Source organism: Diplotaxodon limnothrissa, linkage group LG3, assembly GCF_057381915.1.
Source record: "Diplotaxodon limnothrissa isolate DT_005_m linkage group LG3, D_limnothrissa_male_GT1.1, whole genome shotgun sequence".
Lineage (NCBI taxonomy): Eukaryota > Metazoa > Chordata > Actinopteri > Cichliformes > Cichlidae > Diplotaxodon > Diplotaxodon limnothrissa.
In genome coordinates, this window is record NC_140598.1 from 38,854,241 (window position 1) to 38,873,326 (window position 19,086).

Consider the following 19,086-nt stretch of genomic DNA (forward strand, 5'->3'; position numbering starts at 1 on the left):
TTATGTGGTCTTTGCCAAAAGAAGAAAGAAAAAAAAGTTCAGCAGGAAAAACCTGAATTAGCACTGGGCTGTAGGCCTGAATAAGATAACATGGGAAAAAAGCAGACTTTTCATCTGATCATCATTATAGTTTGAATTAAGACAGCTGTTGCATCAACATACGAGAAGTGATAAAATCTGACATTATGATCACAGAAATGTTATAATAAATTACCCTGATTATACCTGCTTGCAGTTAACAAGGTGACCAGAATGAGGTTTAAAAGTCACTGATTTATAGCTAAGATGATCATGTGGTAGATGACATCACTGCATCCCATCTATAATCTAAATCTTCTATATACATGCGCTGATACTTCAATGTCTAGTTTTACCACATTTAGTTTATTGACATAACATTTACTAAAAGAGAGAGCCATACCTTATAGTACAGCACTGTGCAAAAGTCTTGAGCCACTCCTCATTCTTTTACATTTCGCCACAAGACATATTAAATGTGAAATAGGTACAGAAGTTTATTGAAACACAAATAATTTCTTTTAGGTGTTCAGGAATAGTTCTCCAGCCTCCAGTTTTCTTTTGGATGTTTGTGGGCTTTTGTTCTATTCTTTGTCAACCTGCTTGCCACAAGCACTATGTGTCCTTCATCGTGTTTCATATGATTTAGTCTAATAGTCTCTTCAGGTGAGGTCAGTAGTCATCTGTGAACTTTTCTTCGAACAGGCTGCAGCAAACTGGATGTTAATGAACCCAAATGTAGGGTTAGAGGTAAACACAAGGCTTTATTTTGACCGATGTCCGTCAGTGAAGACTACCAAAAGGCCAACAAACCACACACCCAGGAAATTAACAAATTAACAAATCTTCGGAAGTAATAACAAGGAACACACACAGTAGGGTCAACAGATGCTATGACAGAGTGAAGGAATGACAGGACTATTTTTACACATAACACAGATGCAGACAATCAAGAGAAAGAGACAAAAGGACAAAATTATAACAGCTATTGTAACAACTATTGTTACAATTACTGCAGAACTACCTTATCACAAGAACTGAATACACAGACAACATAAAATATAGAGAACCTAGACAATAAATAAAAGTAATTATTATAGGCAGTTTTAAAGGAATTCAAGCCCAAACCCCTGGATAATGACAAATGCAGTTTTTTAAGAGGCAACTACACTCCGGACTATGTAAACAACTTTCAGCAACCAACAATTCATTTTAAACTAAATGACCTTGAATTTAACAACGAAAGAAAGTAGTTTTTAACTGATACAAAGTTATATGTTATTGCTTAAATTTTATAATTTAGACATTTAGCCTGCCTGTAAATAAAGTGGAATGTAGCCTTAACAGAATTCAATTTATTGTTTACTATCTGAACATTTTTATGGTCAAGAACCACATTTTAGTTTCATTATGGAAACTGAAACATGAAAATGGAGCTCAGATGTCACAGTTGTGTAGTTTTCGATTATTGACAGGTTCTCTTCAGTATCTCTAACATCTCTTTAACAACAGTCTCTGAGAGGCTTGGGTTGGGCCAGGATACTTGACTGACAGGTAAATATAATGATTATCTTAGCTTGGAGGAATCAGTATGATACAAACCTCTGAATAATCTCCATGGTTACATAAACAAACCAAAACACAAGTGCTCATCACATCACAAAAACACAGATACAATTATCTTGAAAATGCATTTCACTACAAACAACTTAACGGCTTTTAATCTCCATGGTTACATAAACAAACCAAAACACAAGTGCTCATGACATCACAAAAACACAGATACAATTATCTTGAAAATACATTTCATTACAAACAAAGTGATGACTTTTTGCTCAAAATGTGAAATTATTTATTTAACCCTCTGATGCATGAATTATGAAAGCCTTGGTCGAGATTTTTTTCTTAAGTGTTTTTATTCTTCTCAAGACATGAAAAAAAAGTTGAACTCCCTTGACAGTAGGCCTTTGAAAGGAATTATCTGCTCATCTACTGACTGAAATTCATCAGGGTCTGCTGCTGCCTTGAATGTCTCCTTAAGAGCACATAGAATTGGTCTTATTTTGAAGAGCCTGTTTGTGTTTGCTGGCTGGTAAGTCAAGTTATCTACAAAGTGCAGGTATCTCAGGATTTGCTCACATCTGTTTACAGACATGGCACTTGCAACTATTCCAAGACGAAGACCGTCCTCACTAGACCAGTACATTCGTGCCCTAGGATACCGAATGTACCCCATGATCAGGTTGATCCCTAAAAAACCTGCATCTCTTCTCCTGTTACTGACAAAGTTTCTTTCCCTTTTTGTAGAGCATACAAGTTGGTGTTATATGGTCATAGATCCACTGGAAACAGATGTCTGAAGAAATCTATGGGATCCATCCCCTCCACATTAAATTTCCACTCTCCTAGATAGGAGGCACGTCTCCATCAAAGTCATTGTTTTAGACTTTCCAAACATTTTTGCGGGCTTCAGTATGGTCAGGTGTCATGTGCTCATCACAGCTCCCTGATCATGCTGACCTTCCTCTTCATCCTGGGCCTCATCATTCTCACTTTCTGTACCCTGACTGTCTGTGTCTACATCATAAGTAGCTCCTATGTCTCTGTTCTTTTCTGGCAGCCACTCATCATCACTGGACTTATCACTGAACTCATCATCACTGCACTCATCAATGAAATCATCATCACTGGAGCTGGATGGAATTTCCTGGACTATTCTGTACGCTGCCTTATTCTTTGCTGCATTTGAAGTCTACAAAATATGATAAAATAATTATTATAGTAACTCAAACTATAGCTGATCTGCACAGAAATATATATTTTAAATGAGTAGCTTTTAAATGTAACAATTATATGCTTACTTATAACCAAACAGTCCCAAGAAACAGTGAAGCAACTTATGACTTATGTTGAAAAAATATAGTGGGTAATGCATGATGTCCACTTCATTGGACACATGGTTTATCGTAGTTTTCTACATATTAGACATAACAATTTCTTATTCCAAACAGATAATATCCTTCCCAGATGTTACTGCATATTGTCATATATTTTTTTACCTGTTGGTATCTTCTAGCATAGAAGGATTGACAGGATATGCAAGCAGTGGTCGGCAGGGGTGGCAGTTTGTCTGCCATCTTTGATTCAGAGGAAATTTACTTGCAGTTGCACTAACTGAACACTGAATTGACCTCAATGGAGTATGGCAGCAGAGAGCACTCTAAAGGCTAATATGCAGTTCCACCATAGAAACCAGTGCATTAAAGAGATATGTACGTTTTAGTAGCTGTCCACTCCAGTGACCAGTATGCATCAGCGCGTTAAAAAAATCATGATGTATGATCTTAATAGCAAAACCAAATGAAATCTATATAAATCTGTGGTTTAGTATATTAAGCTGAGTATATTTGTTTAAGTGAGTGATTTAATGTGTTATGTTTAACTTTATTTAGGTTAATAAAAAAAAAAAAAGCTTCCAGTAACAAATCTGTGTTGTTGTTGTTTCTTTCCCATTGGACTAAAGGTCCCTCTGCTTTTCTCAGTCAGTCATTTATTTGAAGTAAAATGGCATTCATACCATGATGAGCTAATGTGGGGTGAGATGACTCATATTGGAAAACAAATTGTAGCACTGGTGGATTAACAAGCACATGTTACACACAGACATCACAAACAAGTTGAAGGCTTCTTTTTGACCATTTATGGACATCCTGGTAACGCGCCTGTGCACAGGGTGTGTCCATCTTAAACACAGGCAGCACAACACAATGGCATATTTCTCAGGGCATGTTTACTCCACAGATTCAAAGGTGTTAGATGTTTACATTTAACTCAAAAGGGATATGTTGAAGAAGGAAAGATTTTAGCTGCTCCTCAGAGTTTTAACCACAGTTCTAATCACAGTTAATCCTTTTCTAAAAGCAGAGTGAGTTTGCTTTTAAAAAAAACTAAATGCAATGTTTTAAATCCTAGCTACTATGTGTTTCACATGAGTGAGTGTGTTCCAATGTGTTTCAAAAATAACAAATTAACCGTGAAGCCGGTCATTTAAACATTATGAGATGTAAAACTTCAGGAACAGAGACACCACTTTGGTAATGGTCTGTTCATCTGATCATCATTTGATATTTAAATAATCTAACCATGTTTAACTACTGACTTGTTGTGTGTGCACATTCAAGTACAAGGTCTCTAAAAGATGCTGCATTCTTAAATTACTCAATCTAAACTCCAGCAGGTAAACAGACAGCAGCTGTTATTTGTGTCCCTTTGACTGAAAAAAAGAATCTATAGACTGAGAAGAATTGATAAAATAAAGCTTGTTCTGTTTTTATTCTACTGTGGAGGTAAACACAGACGACACGAGAGCTCTCGATAAACACTGCTCGTTTATAACTCATCACCACAGAACTGAACACTTTCCCTCCAAAACACAGCAACAACACTTCCTGAGAACTGGGTGTGAGTGGAGCCCTCCAGTGGTCCACCACACATGCCCCCCCCCCCCCCCCCCCCCCCCCCCCGAACACCCAGTAGGGTCATCCCCTAGTCCAGAACCCTTGCTTTAATTAAACGTCCAGAACGGCTGAACCGGGGAGATGGAGAGCTGGCGGAGGGGAAACGAGCCTGAGGGCCAGGCTGGCACGGGCGGTCAGGAAAAACTGAAGATAGCTCGGGCCCCGCCAGGTGGGGGGCGCTCCCAGAGGAAGAAGCAGGGTTGTCCAGTCCAGTGGAAGGCGGGCGACCATGGCGGGGGGCCTGAGCCGGCACCACCTGGTCATCCAGAAGCACATGTGCTGGTTTAAGTCTGTCAATAGAAACAGCCTCCTGCCGACCCCCAAAATCCAAAAGGAAATGCTTCCGGCCCGGTTGAATAACCCGAAAGGGGCCGTCATACAGTGGACGCAGCAGAGGCCTATGAGCGTCATGCCTGACAAAAACAAACTGCGAAGAGTCCAACGACCTCGGAACAAAGGTGTCAGGCACACAATGGTGCACTGGGCCAGGAAGAGAAAACGAGTCTCTTGGGGGACGGAGAGACAGCACAGAGGGAGCGAAGAACGGGGGTGGGCTCTCAGGCAAGAATTCCCCGGGGACCCGGAGGGGCTGACCAAGGACAAGTTCAGCCGGGGAAACCCCAAGGTCTTCTTTAACCGCGCAGCGCAACCCCAGTAAAACCCATGGAAGGCGCTCAACCCAGTTGCCATCTGTGAGAGAAGCACGGAACGCGGCCTTAAGCGACCGGTGGAAACGTTCGCACATCCTGTTGGCCTGCGGGTGGTACGCAGTGGTGCGGTGGACCTTGACCCCCAGGCCGTCAGCCATGGCAGACCAAAGCTCGGAAACGAACTGGGGGCCCCTGTCTGAGGTAATGTCGGCGGGGGGACCGAAACGCGAAACCCACGTTGACAAAAATGCCCTGGCCACTGCTGCTGCTGTAGTGGACGCCAGAGGCACTGCCTCAGGCCAGCGGGTAGCCAGGAGAATACGATCCGCGTCCTCAGCCAGGGAGCGATAATCCTTCGTGCCCAGAAGCGGAGAGTTGGCGAGGAGAGTTGGCGAGGCCGCCACCAGGCCTGAGAGGGAGAGGAGCTTCTCGGCTCGCTCTGCGTCGGTGAGGGCATAGCGCCGAAGAAGCAGCTCCTTAAGGGCGGCGTACTTCCCTCGGGTGGGTAGGTCCCGGAGGAGAGTCAACGCACGACGGGTGGCTAGCGGGTCGAGAGAAGCCACCACATGGTGATATTTCGTGTCGTCAGCCGAGATGCCACGAAGGGCGAACTGAGCCTCCACGTGTCTGTGAAGGTTCTCAGTCATCCAGGTCATCGTAGTCAAAGGAGCTTGCACGAACCACGATGGGGGATCGTGAAGCCAAAAGTCCGGCAGCTCGAGCGCCACAGCAAACGTAGCTGCAGCCGGGGGCAGAGAGCTGGCGGCTGCTGATGCATCCAGAGCGGACTCAGCGCCACCATCGGACTGCAGCATGTTCGAGTCAGGGGTCACCAATGTGGAGGTAAACACAGACGACACGAGAGCTCTCGATAAACACTGCTCGTTTATTACTCATCACCACAGAACTGAACACTTTCCCTCCAAAACACAGCAACAACACTTCCTGAGAACTGGGTGTGAGTGGAGCCCTCCAGTGGTCCACCACACTACATTACAAGCTAGTGTGACCACAAATGTCTGAATGGGACATTTTAAAAATACTTGTATAAAATATAATTTCAAAAAGATTTTGTTTCCTGAACGGAATAATTTTCACATTGATGAAAATGTTTGCAGGTTAATAACTTAATAAAACGTAACAATTACAAAATATTTCTCAAAGGAGAGCTATTAAAATTATTTAACAAAGAAAAATGCTTTTAACATTTTGTATTGTGAGTTACTTTGTTTATCCCTTCCCCAACTTTCTGCACTCTGAGACTGGAGTTGGTCAGTAGCTGTTGTATGAAAATGAAGTAAATTTCTTGGAGTTAAAACATTCAAACACATTTCTAATATATAAGGCCTAATGATCTTTTAAATAAAATAAAATAAAATAGATACATAAATGAAAAAGAAAAATCAGTTCTCAGCACATCTGTTTAATTATAGTTTATAAAAGTCCAATAAAAACCTTACCGGTTACATTGAGTCGACAACTGGCAGATATGAAAACACAATAACACGTGTTCACCTCACACAGACCCGAGTCATCAGTCTTGAGTCTGGACAGTTGAAGTCTGATTCGTCCTTCTCTGAGGGCGTCTTTGTCACTCTGGACTCGTCCTGAAAACTTTTCATCCTGAGATTCTTCATAAACATGATAGAAGACCCAGGTTGCATTATCATCTTCTTTTTCGCAGATGATGGAAAAGCTCTCAGCTGTGGGTGTGAACGTCCACTTCAGTGTGATGTTGTGGTTCTCCTCTGCCTGATAAATGATCCTGTTGAGGAGACAGAGAGGGAAAGAGAGGAGCAGACACACTGAGAACTGGAACAAATCTGTTGTTGAGCTTTATTTGAAGTTCATAAAGTGAATCTGTAAACTAACCAGAGACACATGAGGTGAGGATGATGAGCAGCAGGATCCTGCAGATCATCTTCTCCCTGTGAGAGGAGACAGAGGTGAAGAGTCATCAACACATGGGATCAAAGGTCAGTCAGTACAGCTAGAAGAAGGAAAATTTTAATTTAAAGCTGATTTTTTGTCCCTTTTGTTGTCAAAAGTTGAAAAAATGTCCTTAATGATACAGAAAAGTGTTAAAATAGGTATCTCCAGGGTTGAGGCCAAAAAAGCTTAGAATTGCAGTTATATATTCTCTCTTATGGGCTGGAAATGTTTTCATTTGATCTGCCTCATTGCTACCCGAAATTGAACCTCCCCTACCCTCATTCAGATCTGGCGTTTGGAACTATTTTGGTTTTCATGTGAAGTATGACCCTGATGGACAAAAGTAAAACAGTATGTCGGATGTGCCACCCAATGCTCAGTTACATTGATGGGAACTAGTGCTTTAGCGCAGTTTGCTCGTTAACGTGTTGACGCTGTCCAGCCCCACGCAGGGGGCAATTAACTCGTTAACGGAGATTTGCCGTGTTGTGGCCTTAATGTCATTTCAACGAGATTAGCGCTGATAACACTAGTGGGAACACAACGAATATGACTGCACATTTACTCCGACATCATCCTAGTGCAAAGACAAGTGGAAGCAGACAAAAACAACAAGCACGCATGCTACAAACTTTACCCGAGTCATTTAGACAGCCGTTAGCACATGATTCTCCTTATGGGGACCTGATATGTTTAATATGCTGCTGAGAGACCAGAAGAAGCGTTTAGTATAGCTTTTATTTTGGAAAGAGCCATTTCTCTGTAATAAACTCTCTTTTCCAAAGATGAGTGATTTCTCCATCAGATAGATTTATTATTTTATCCCTTTGCTGTTTCATCTTATTTTTATGCATTTATAAATGTTCACCAGGTTAAAAAGGGTTAAAGTAGCTATAAAATCAGAAAACAGTGAAACATTATTGAAACAAAATACCTGTTTGTTTTTCTGGGTGAGTTTCAGCGCTGCAGACGACTCTCTGCTGTTACAGCACCTGCAGTCTGAGTGATGTTGGTTTTTACGCTGCGTGTCTGGCAGTCTTATCTCCATCTCTCTCTGGGCTCAGGTCATTTCTGCTGTTGCTTTCATTATTAGTGTGTTTACACCTTTGTCCAGGGACTATCAGAGTGTCGTTGTTCTGTAATGTTTCAAATGCTGCAGTAAAATTGGTTTTCATCAGCTGTGAATAATCTGCAGCTTCCCACTGCCTGAATAACACGCTCACAGTCAGGATCATCAAATGTTTTACTACATTTTTCGATCAACATTTGTTTGAATAAAATCCGTGGTTGCTAACTCTAAAGGAAACACTGTATTGTTTACTTGAGTCCATAAATCATCAGTAAACAAGCTGCAGTTTAGGTTGTGTCAACATGAGAGTCTTCAGCAGGTATTTAGTTTTAGAAGGTGCATTTAGGTGAACACAGACTAATGAAGTGTTGATGGAACCAGAAGCTGTTTAAAGAATCTGCAGCTCAAATACATTGAGAGTTAACTGAGAGATGTATGCAGATGTATACAAATATTCAACATTAGAAATCCCCCCCCCCCCGAAATAATTCTGAAGTACACATTTAGACTTCAGGAGGAAACTGTGAGCTCACACAGGGTGAAGATATTCATGTTTTTCTGGATCTGTGATGAGTTTCTACATTTAAATTATTAGAAAGGTAACTTAATCTGAACAAAACAATCACAAAGAGGAGTTTTCGTTAACTGGAGCTCTTCTTTCCTTTCTCACCTCTGCAGCGAGTGTGACAGTGACATCAGATGAGTCAGAACTGACGTTGAGATAATGAAGATTCCTGCAAACCAGAAACTATCACTTCAAGGTCACTTCCAACCAGCGCTCTGCACACATCCGTGTTCCCTCTCATTTTGTCGTGCATTAATGGAAATGTCAGTAAACTTTTAGTTCCTTCAGGATCTACACAATAAACAACTGACAGCAGCATCCAATGTACACATGATGGCAGTGTGGAAAAAGGGAAATATTTTACTGCTACTCATACTCATCATTATTTTCATTGCATTGATCAAATTAATCATCATTGCAGTAAAACATTCATTGAAGCTGTTGGTATTACATTAACCTTTTTATTACAGGTACAGCTAAGACCATTTTATACACATTGCATTTTGTGCTTATTAAAGAGTTGGAGCTCGGTCAATTAATTGGAGGTTGTAAGCTTTGTTCGGCGCGATGTCTGGACAATCTATTGTGTAACTGACTTGGAGCTGTAGAAGGTTAAAACTGCATACACGCCTACAAAACACATATAATCCATATAATCTAGAAACAGGCTTGAGTGAAGGCCTGAATGTATCCAGCTTATTGTTGCATCTGAGTTTGCTTAGGAGGACCAGTCCATGGCAAACGTCAGAGCCTGAATCCATCGCCATATTTGGAGAAGATGCTAGAGAGGGGAACTTCAGTGTCTACATTTATCTCTTAAGATTGCTCATTGTCTATAAAACATGCAAACGATGTGCTTAAAATACAATACAATACAATACAATACAACGCGAGAAGGGGCGTTAACCAATCCTGACGTTATAAAAGCAATCTGAAGTGTATTTTTGGGGGGAGATCTACATCTGATGTTTTGCAGTGTGCATCTTCCCACGCGTGTGTGTTCAATAAACTCATCTGTTTGATTGCATCCTCCTGGGCCTCTGGTATTTTGTTTTGGCTCTCAACATCACGAATCGGGACAGCAGCATGCTCAGAAACCAGTATGACAGGCCTTTCTGAGTTGTTTATTTAAGATAATCATCTGTGTGATCAACATTTCTACACTTCACTGTTTGTGTGGATGAAAAGGACATTTGTTTTATCGTGACAAATTTTTGTTCCGTATTTACTGCTGTGAGGGCTTAACATGTGACCTAACATTGATCTGCCTTTTTCTCAGATTAGTTACAGACTGTGGAAGTGGAAGGTGACTGGTCTTTCACTATTTGGGCCTGACAAATAAAACCTAATACAAAAAAAAGGCTCTTAAAGAGGATTTAAAAGTCACCGTTAACCATATTTGTAGAAATAATTCCAAAGTTTTTACATTTAAATTCAAAGATTAAATCTAAAAAAGGTGCTTTGTGGAGCTAAATATTATATTAAGCTAGTGTGCAAATTTACACATAGTAGTTTATTTCTTTTTTAACCGTTTATTTTGGACTGAGAGGACACTTAACGCACTGACTCATTATTGCATTCTGACCTACAGAGTCGTATTAAGGTGGTTAACATGCCAGACTTTCCCAATTAGCCACTGACGAAAACTGGGAAACTGTTTAATTATACATCATAACTGAAAATCTTTATATCCTCTTGGTAATTAAAGTTGTTTTGTTTTTTTCAATTTTTTTATGCAATTTTAAATGGCTGTTTATCAGTGTCTACAGTATATAAGAGATGTGTGCCTCTGATGCCTAAGCCTTGTGCCAGGAAAACTTGGATTTAAATGTGACAAACAACCTGTCTTTACAACACATCTGACACTATGGAAAAGAAAACATGTTTTATTTCCAGGGAAGTTGATAAATTAGAGTCGACATATACCATACATACACTTTCAGGTAAAAAACATATACCAATATATATACTAGAGATGGCATGATACGACTTTTTTATGTCCGATACCGATACCGATATCATAAATTTGGATATCTGCCGATACCGATATGAATCCGATATAGTGTTTTTTAATCAACAAAACTGTTTTTTTAAATATCTTGCTGCATTTTGTATAAGTTCATACTCAAGTTTAAAACAACAACTACACTAAAGCTATTCTGTTATACCTGTATGCAAAAAAAAAATATTTCATAGTTCAGCAACTTAAACCTACACCATCCTCCCTATTCTGGTATTTTAAAGAGTACTTAGCGTAAATATTAAGCAACCTAACTAATAGGGTTCCAACTCCCAGCAACAACAAAGATAAATAAATAAAAAATAGGGAACCACCCCTCACGCTCCACCTCATGATGCTTAATTGACGTAATCAACCTTAATTTGATGCAGTGTGAAAAAAAATGCACAGAAATCAATTATTTTTCAAGAAATATTAAATAGATTCAACATCTTTCTTCAACAAAATTGCAGACTGCACAGATGGTACCTTCCCAAAGGAAAAAGTACTATAGCTTACTAGGGTATATATATTAGACTTAATAGTTACTATATACAGTAATGGACTTCTATTCATTTTACATCAAATTAAAACTTTGGGTGTCAGATAATTATTTATTAAAAGCTAGACATTTTAAATGAGAATAAGAAAGAAAAGTATGTCTTTGTGCCCCCTTTTCCCTGTTAATGCCCTATCGGCCCCCCTGGCTAAACTTTGCTAGATCCGCCCCTGCTCAGTTACCAGCGTCAGCTACGTAAAAAAAGATCCTGGTGTAGAAAGTAATATTAAATAAATTCTAACAACAGCTTATCAAGCTTAAACGTGCTGCTGTTGTTTATCCACTGGTTTCCTCTTTCTGGTGCAAAGTGGGCCAAAAACAAACCAGAGAGATGGACTCGCGACAGAAAAGCCGATCAGCTGATCATTAAGCAGTTTCATGATTGAAGTAGCAGCAAGAAGAGGCAGTCGCTCCATATATCGTTTGTTAAGCTTAAGGCAGGAATGCTTTACAAACATTCAGAGATGGACTTACACACTTGCTTTACTTCTCTCTGGGATAACTTTGTCGGAGATGAAATGCCGGGTTGCTAGCGAAGCTCCAAATGCTATCCAGACCACCGACAGGTTTGCAATGGCCAGAGGAACAACCAGTGGTATTTTGGGTGCCAGTGATTGTTTATTTACTTGTCAATAATATATATATATATTTGGAGCACTAGGTGCGGTGACTCCCAAGCTAGGCGAGTGGCTCCAGCAGATCCCGGGAATAACATCGGAGATCTCTGTCCAGAAGAGCGCAGTCCTGGGAACAGCTAAGATACTGCGCAGGACCCTCAAGCTCCCAGGCCTCTGGTAGAGGACCCGAGCTTGAAGGATAAACCGCCCGCAGGGGCGTGCTGGGTGTTTTTTTTATAGATATCTATCTATCTATCTATCTATCTATCTATCTATCTATCTATCTATCTATCTATCTATATATATATATATATATATATATATATATTTTTTTTTTTTTTTTTTTTTTTTTTTTTTAATATTTATTTATTTATTTATTTTTTTAAAGCTGTACTGTTTATAAGACTGGGGAAACCTGCAGTCAGCTGAGACTGAAGAAGTCACTTGAATGAGTGACAAAACATTTCTCCCACTGAAACGTTACATCCAGATGAACAAAATCAACTTTTGGAGATTTACTTACCTGGATATTTACCTGGATATTTGCATGCATCAAGATGAAATTAAAAAAACTGTTTTACCAATATCAGAATTCTCTCTACAGTAGCAGCAGAGGTTCAGTTTTCTGAGTCAGGACAGATGTAGATATGGGAGTCAAGAAACCTAACTCTAAACCCAGGGTAAATGGCTTCAGTGAATGTGGTGTTGAAAGTGTAGAAGTGGTACAGCATATCTGGGAAGACCTTGTAGAAGGACACAGTGCCAGCATCACAGTCCACATATACTGCAACCTTGTGAGGGGCAGATGAGCAGGGAACACTGATGGCTGTTGATGTGTAATTGTGCATTGCGAAATAATCTGTATCATCACAGTACAGAGACCAGGATTCATCAGTCCTTCCAAACCTGTTGTCATCACTGTTTCCTTTCCTTTTTATTTCTTTGTAAGTCACGGCAATATGAACCTCTCCACTGTGTTCAACTTCCCAGTAAGAACGACCAGTCAGACTGTTAGTACACATCAGCTGAGGACTATCAAATCTGTCAGGATGATCAGGATAGAGCTGGTCCTCTTTCATGTGCACCACCTTCCTATTGTTGTCAGACAGTTTAAGATTGCGGTGGACTGTGTTCACATCCACTGTCAGCCCACAGAAATCTAAAAGAACAAGGCAAACACTGTTACTACTGCAATAAACAATGAAACCTCAAATAAAACTAGGACAGCAAATGGCCTGTTGTCAACACACATTGTGGAATGTAATTAACTGGAGAATTAACTGGACATGAACAAATTTCTACAATACTTAACTGAAAAGTAGCCTAAAACAAACAACATATGAAGATATAAAACTACACACCTGAACACTACTGAATCCACATCAAAGGACACACTATGAAACTTTCATAACACATGGGATCACATTGTGCTCTCTTATACCTGGCATTTTTTAATTGCTATAATAACTATAACTTGTGATTTTATAAGCACTTTTCACTTTTTTCTTCTCTTATGTTAGAAATTTGTGGTCCAAATTTCCTTTTAGGTGGTGTAAACATGAAAATCAATTGAACTGTAATAGCCTTCATCTTATGTCCTGCACATTTTTTGTTGGTCTCCCCAAAAAACCTCTAAATACTCAAGAACTGCCCCTCACTGGGCAAACAGTATCTTTGTTGCAAGCTGGGTCATCAATAGCACTTTTCTGCTCTTTTGAGAACTCAAAACATTTTATAACATGCCTCATTCCCGTTATGCACATTCATAAAGCACATTTTTCTATGCCTAGATGTGTTTTTTTCCTAATGTTTGTACACAGTCACACTCAGATGGATGCATCACAGAGCAACTTGTGGTTCAGTATTATCCCTAAGAATACTTTGACACGCAGATTGTAGTAGCTAGAGATCAAACCACCAACTTTCTGATTCATGGGTGATGTGCTACAGCCATGTGAAAGTGGATATTTAATATGTTGCTGTACTTTTATTGTCGTAGTATTATGTATTATTTTATTGTGTTAGCAAAATAACTCTACCTTCCAAGACACAAAGGAACGAGATGCATGTAATATATAAGCTGGAGTGGAGCAAATTGGATTTAAATATAAAGGAATTTGTTACATGACAGCAGGAAACATAAAACATAAAACACACTTACATTTCTTTAGACCCGTTTTCATCCACTGGTCTCCATGAGGATCCATTCTGAAATTAGTAAAGACAAAGAAAAGCACAAATGCTTTTAGCTTAAAAAACCAGACGTTTTCAACTTTTTTCCTTCACAAAAGCAAAATATATTTTCATTATTATGGTATTTTTCCTGCACAAACTTGACTCTTTACCTAAGGGTGTCCAGTCTCCAGCAGGGATCCTCCCGTAGAGGAGACAGCAGCTTTATTCCTGAGTCTCCTGGATGATTGTAGCTCAGGTCCAGCTCTCTCAGGTGTGAGGGATTTGACTTCAGAGCCGAAGCCAGTGAAGCACAGCCCTCCTCTGTGATCTGACAGCCAGACAGCCTGCAAAAACAAAACAGCACATGTCACACTGGCAGAGAAAACTACTCTTTTTTAAATATATTTGACTGTTATTTGTTGGTTCTGGTTTCACCTGAGAATTTGAAGTGCACATTGTGGACTCCCGAGTCCTGCACACAGTCGCTTCACTCCTAAATCCTGCAAATTGTTGTTACTCATGTCCAGCTCTATCAGTCTAGAGGACGTAGCACTGAGAACTGAGGACAGAGCTTCACAACTTGTCTGTGTGAGGTTACAGCCACTCAGCCTGGAAATGTATTAATGAGAGAATAGAAGACATCCTTTTAATATTTAAGCTGACTAAACTCTTGAAAGTAGCACTGATTGAAAACTCCCACTAACTTGCTTAGTGGTAGTTGCATACTCACAGAGCTTTTTTGCAGATTTTGACCACTGGCAGCAGTCCCAGAAGAGCTTCTGCTGAAGCTGAGTATGTTTTCAGGTCAATAAAATTTAGATTTTTTTCTGATGACAGTAAGATGAAGACCAGAGCTGACCACTGAGCATGGGAAAGATTAACCATAAAAAGGTTTCCTGAATTAAGGCGACGTTGGATCTCCCTCACTATAGAGTCATCATTCAATTCATTTAAACAGTGGAAGAGATTGATGCTTTTCTCTGGAGAGGGATTCTGGTTGATCTGATTCTTGGTGTACTGGATTATTTTCTGATTTGTTTGTGAACTGCTTCCTGTTGGTGTCAGTAGGCCTTGTAGGAGTTCCTGGTTGGATGGCATTGAAAGACCAAGGAGGAAGCGAAGAAACAAATCCAAGTGTCCATTTGGACTCTGTAAGGCCTTGTTCACTGCAATCTGGTAGAAGTGGCTTTCAGAAACATGCACTGAGACTGTTTGTTCCTCTTCCAGCAGGTTGACATTAGAGTTGGTGAATGTCAGATGGGCATGAAGCGCAGCTAGAAACTCCTGAATGCTCAGATGAATGAAGCAGAACACCCTATCTTGGTACAGCCCTTTCTCCTCTTTAAAAATCTGTGTTAACACTCCTGAGTACACTGAGGCTTCTCTGACATTAATGTCACACTCTGTCAGGTCTGATTCATAGAAGATCAGGTTTCCCTTCTGCAGCTGCTCAAAAGCCAGTTTCCCCAGTGCTTCAATCATCTTCTTACTCTTTGGACTCCAGAGAGGATCTGTCTCAGCTCCTCCATCATGCTTGATGTTCTTCAGTTTGGTCTGAACCACCAGGAAGTGAATGTACATCTCAGTTAGTGTCTTGGGCAGCTTTCCTCCAGCCTGTTTGGTTTTTACCACGCTCTCTAGAACTGTAGCAGTGATCCAGCAGAAGATTGGGATGTGACACATGATGTGGAGGCTTCGTGATGTCTTGATGTGAGAGATTATGGTGTTGGCCTCTTCCTTGTCTCTAAGTCTCTTCCTGAAGTACTCTTCCTTCTTTGGGTCAGTGAACCCTCTGATCTCTGTAACCATGTCTATATAGTCAGCAGGGATCTGGTTGGCTGCTGCAGGTCGTGTGGTTATCCAGATGTGAGCAGAAGGAAGCAACTTTCCCCTGATGAGGTTTGTCAGCAGCACATCCACTGATGTGGACTCTGTAACATCAGTGAGGATCTCAGTGATGTGGAAGTTCAGAGGAAGTCGACACTCATCCAGACCATCAAAGATGAACACAACTTTGAACTTTTTAAAGTTACAGATTCCTGCTTCTTTGATTTCAGTGAAGAAGTGATGAATAAGTCCCACTAAGCTGAACTTTTTATCCCTCAGTAAATTCAGCTCTCTGAATGGGAATGGAAAAATGAACTGGATGTCCTGGTTGGTCTTGTCTTCAGTCCAGTCCAAAGTGAACTTTTGTGTCAGGAATGTTTTCCCGATGCCAGCCACTCCTTTGGTCAGAACTGTTCTGATTGGTTTGTCTCTTTCAGTCGAAGCTTTAAAGATGTCTTCACACCTGATTGTTGTTTCTGGTCTGTTTGGATTCCAGGAGAACATTTCAATCTGTCTGACCTCATGTTCAGTGTTGACCTCTCCGGTCCCTCCCTCTGTGATGCAGAGCTCTGTGTAGATCTCATTTAGAGTGATTCGGGTTCCTGGTTTAGCAATCCCCTCAGAGACACACTGGAACTTCTTCTTCAGGTTACATTTAAATGTATTCTCACAAAGTGGATCAGGACTTTCTACAGGAAAGCACCAGAAACATGAGTGTTATGATTATAGAAAATGTGACAATTTCATTCCTGTAAAGACTGAATTTATGAAGAGAAATCCTCTCACTGCTCTGCAGACAGTCAGCCAGCTCCTCCTGTTTCATTATTCTCAGGAAGTTAACTGCAAGTTTGAGAAATGCCTCTCTGCTGCTCCTTCTCTGCTTCTCTTCCTCACTGTCCAACACCTCCTCTTCATCCCTCTGACACTCTGAATAATCTGGATTCAGATCATTCTGCATCTTCTTTAGTTCGTTCTTCACAAAAGTGATAATGTTTTCCTCCAGCATCTGGAAAATAAATGACACAATCTGAACTCATGAGCACTTTAAAGCTTTGATTTGAAAAGTTCTCGATAAATAAAAAATATAATGAAATATGAAATAACTGCTTTTGCCGGCAGACATTTAAATATTTTTGATACTCTAAAAAGTGCAACATGAAAATAACTACAAACAGAGTTTGGTGTACATGTACAAACCTTAAATACTGAGTCCAGATCAGTTTGATGCAGAAGACTTGAAACATCTGAACTCTCCTGATCAGCTCTGTGGAGACATCATGAAGAAACTGTAACTATTTTGTACAAAAATCCAAGATGTTTGTTCTTCACATATTTTATTACTAAATTGATTTAGATTGATTCCTTTAAATTCATTACACTGATTACTAAATTAAGAGCCTTGGTGTACGAGACCACAACAGTATTATTAAATATAAGGAAAGATTAAAGAAAGACTGTAAATTACTCTTGAGGAGTAAATTAAAAAAAAAAACAGTTTCCAAAGTAATTTTAACTAATTTATTTTAGACTTTCATGCTGGAGGAGTCAACAGTAAGTAATACCAAAGCAGTTGCTGCCGAAAGTAAAACTTACTGGTTCCATGAATAAACAAAATGTCCAATGTTTGTCCAACTTTGTCTAAGAATCAAATATCCGGACTCAACATCCAACTACATATTGAGTAGCCCATTAAGGCAGAAGTGTGCAACACTTGCAGTAAACCATATCTTCTCACTGATTACTCATGAAAGGAACATTTAACATTTTGTTAACTCTTACTTCTCATCAGGAGACAGTTTCCTGTTTTCAAAGTCAGGGCGGTCTTCTTCTGACTTCCTGCTCTTCCTCATAGTCACAGAGCTGAGTCCACACTGAGGTTTGGGAGAGTCTGGTCTGGGGAATGAGGAAAAACACCAGGTAGGCCAATATATATATATATATATATATATATATATATATATATATATATATATATATATATATATATATATATATATATATATATATATATATATATATATATATATATATATAAGGAGAATCATGTGCTAACGGCTGTCTAAATGACTCGGGTAAAGTTTGTAGCATGCGTGCTTGTTGTTTTTGTCTGCTTCCACTTGTCTTTGCACTAGGATGATGTCGGAGTAATTGTGCAGTCATATTCGTTGTGTTCCCACTAGTGCTGTCAGTGTTAATCTCGTTGAAATGATCTTAACACCACAACACGGCAAATCTCCGTTAACGAGCTACCGCTGATCGCCCCGTGCGTGGGGCTGGACGGCCAACACGTTAACGAGTTAACTGCGCTAAAATACTAATTCCCATCAATGTAATTGAGCATTGCGTGGCACATCCAACATACTGTTTTACTTTAGTCCATGACGCGCTTACCTTCAGGGTCATACGTCACATGAAAACCAAAATAATTCCAAATGCCAGATCTGAATGAGGGTGGGGGAGGTTCAATTTGCCATGTCGCAAGGAGAGCTTAACTTCTGTCTCGCTAGCTTGCCCTGCGCTCAGTGAATCTGCGTTCGACTACTCTGCCTAGGCTGCACTGTCGAGCGCAGATCCACTGAGCGTTCAACACAGACAGCATCGTCAGAAGGAAAGTTGATAAAATAAATTTAAAATTTTGTATTGTTCATACATATGCGTACCAAACCGAAAGGACTGTATCGAACGTTCAATATCGATACGAGTATTGTTGCACCCCTAATATATATATATATGTGTGTGTGTTATATATGAATAACATCAAGCCAATAAAGTCTGAAGCTCTTCACACTGAATGATTTCTGTCCTCTTTAGTCTGTCTAGTTTTAAACTGTTACATTTCTGGCTGTGTAAATATCGTCTTTGCAGTTTTCAGAGTTTTGTCTCCTTTTAGATGAGATGGATCAGTCACTATCATGTCACCTGGATCTCTATGAGTCGCTGTAGTACAACAATTTATCATTACAACTGCAGTTTTGTTTAGTGTGTTTGTGTTAAATGAAATGTAATAACGGCGTTTAGTGTTTGTTAACTGTGCTGCGTTAAAATAAATTGTTAACATAAGAAAGAACAGATGATTATCTTCCAGATAGATGTTGTATAGTTACTGCATGTATGAAATATTTTAAGTATTTGTTCGTGTAGCAGTGATTCTAATGTGA

At 39.8% G+C, this 19,086-nt stretch overlaps 1 protein-coding gene and 1 pseudogene across 1 annotated transcript; both read right to left on the bottom strand.

Annotated features, from left to right (window-relative positions):
* Positions 1-1,942: 1,942 nt before the first annotated feature.
* LOC146635798 (uncharacterized) lies at positions 1,943-3,155 on the bottom strand (annotated as a pseudogene).
* Positions 3,156-12,543: 9,388 nt separating this feature from the next.
* LOC146635799 (protein NLRC3-like) lies at positions 12,544-16,920 on the bottom strand. Its single transcript, XM_085348138.1, has 6 exons — positions 16,715-16,920; positions 14,832-16,617; positions 14,537-14,710; positions 14,272-14,445; positions 14,088-14,134; positions 12,544-13,085 (listed from the first exon to the last, which is right to left on the bottom strand). Exons 1-6 carry the CDS (start codon positions 16,884-16,886, stop codon positions 12,544-12,546), a joined length of 2,895 nt encoding a protein of 964 aa, XP_085204264.1. The 5' UTR covers positions 16,887-16,920.
* Positions 16,921-19,086: the final 2,166 nt, after the last annotated feature.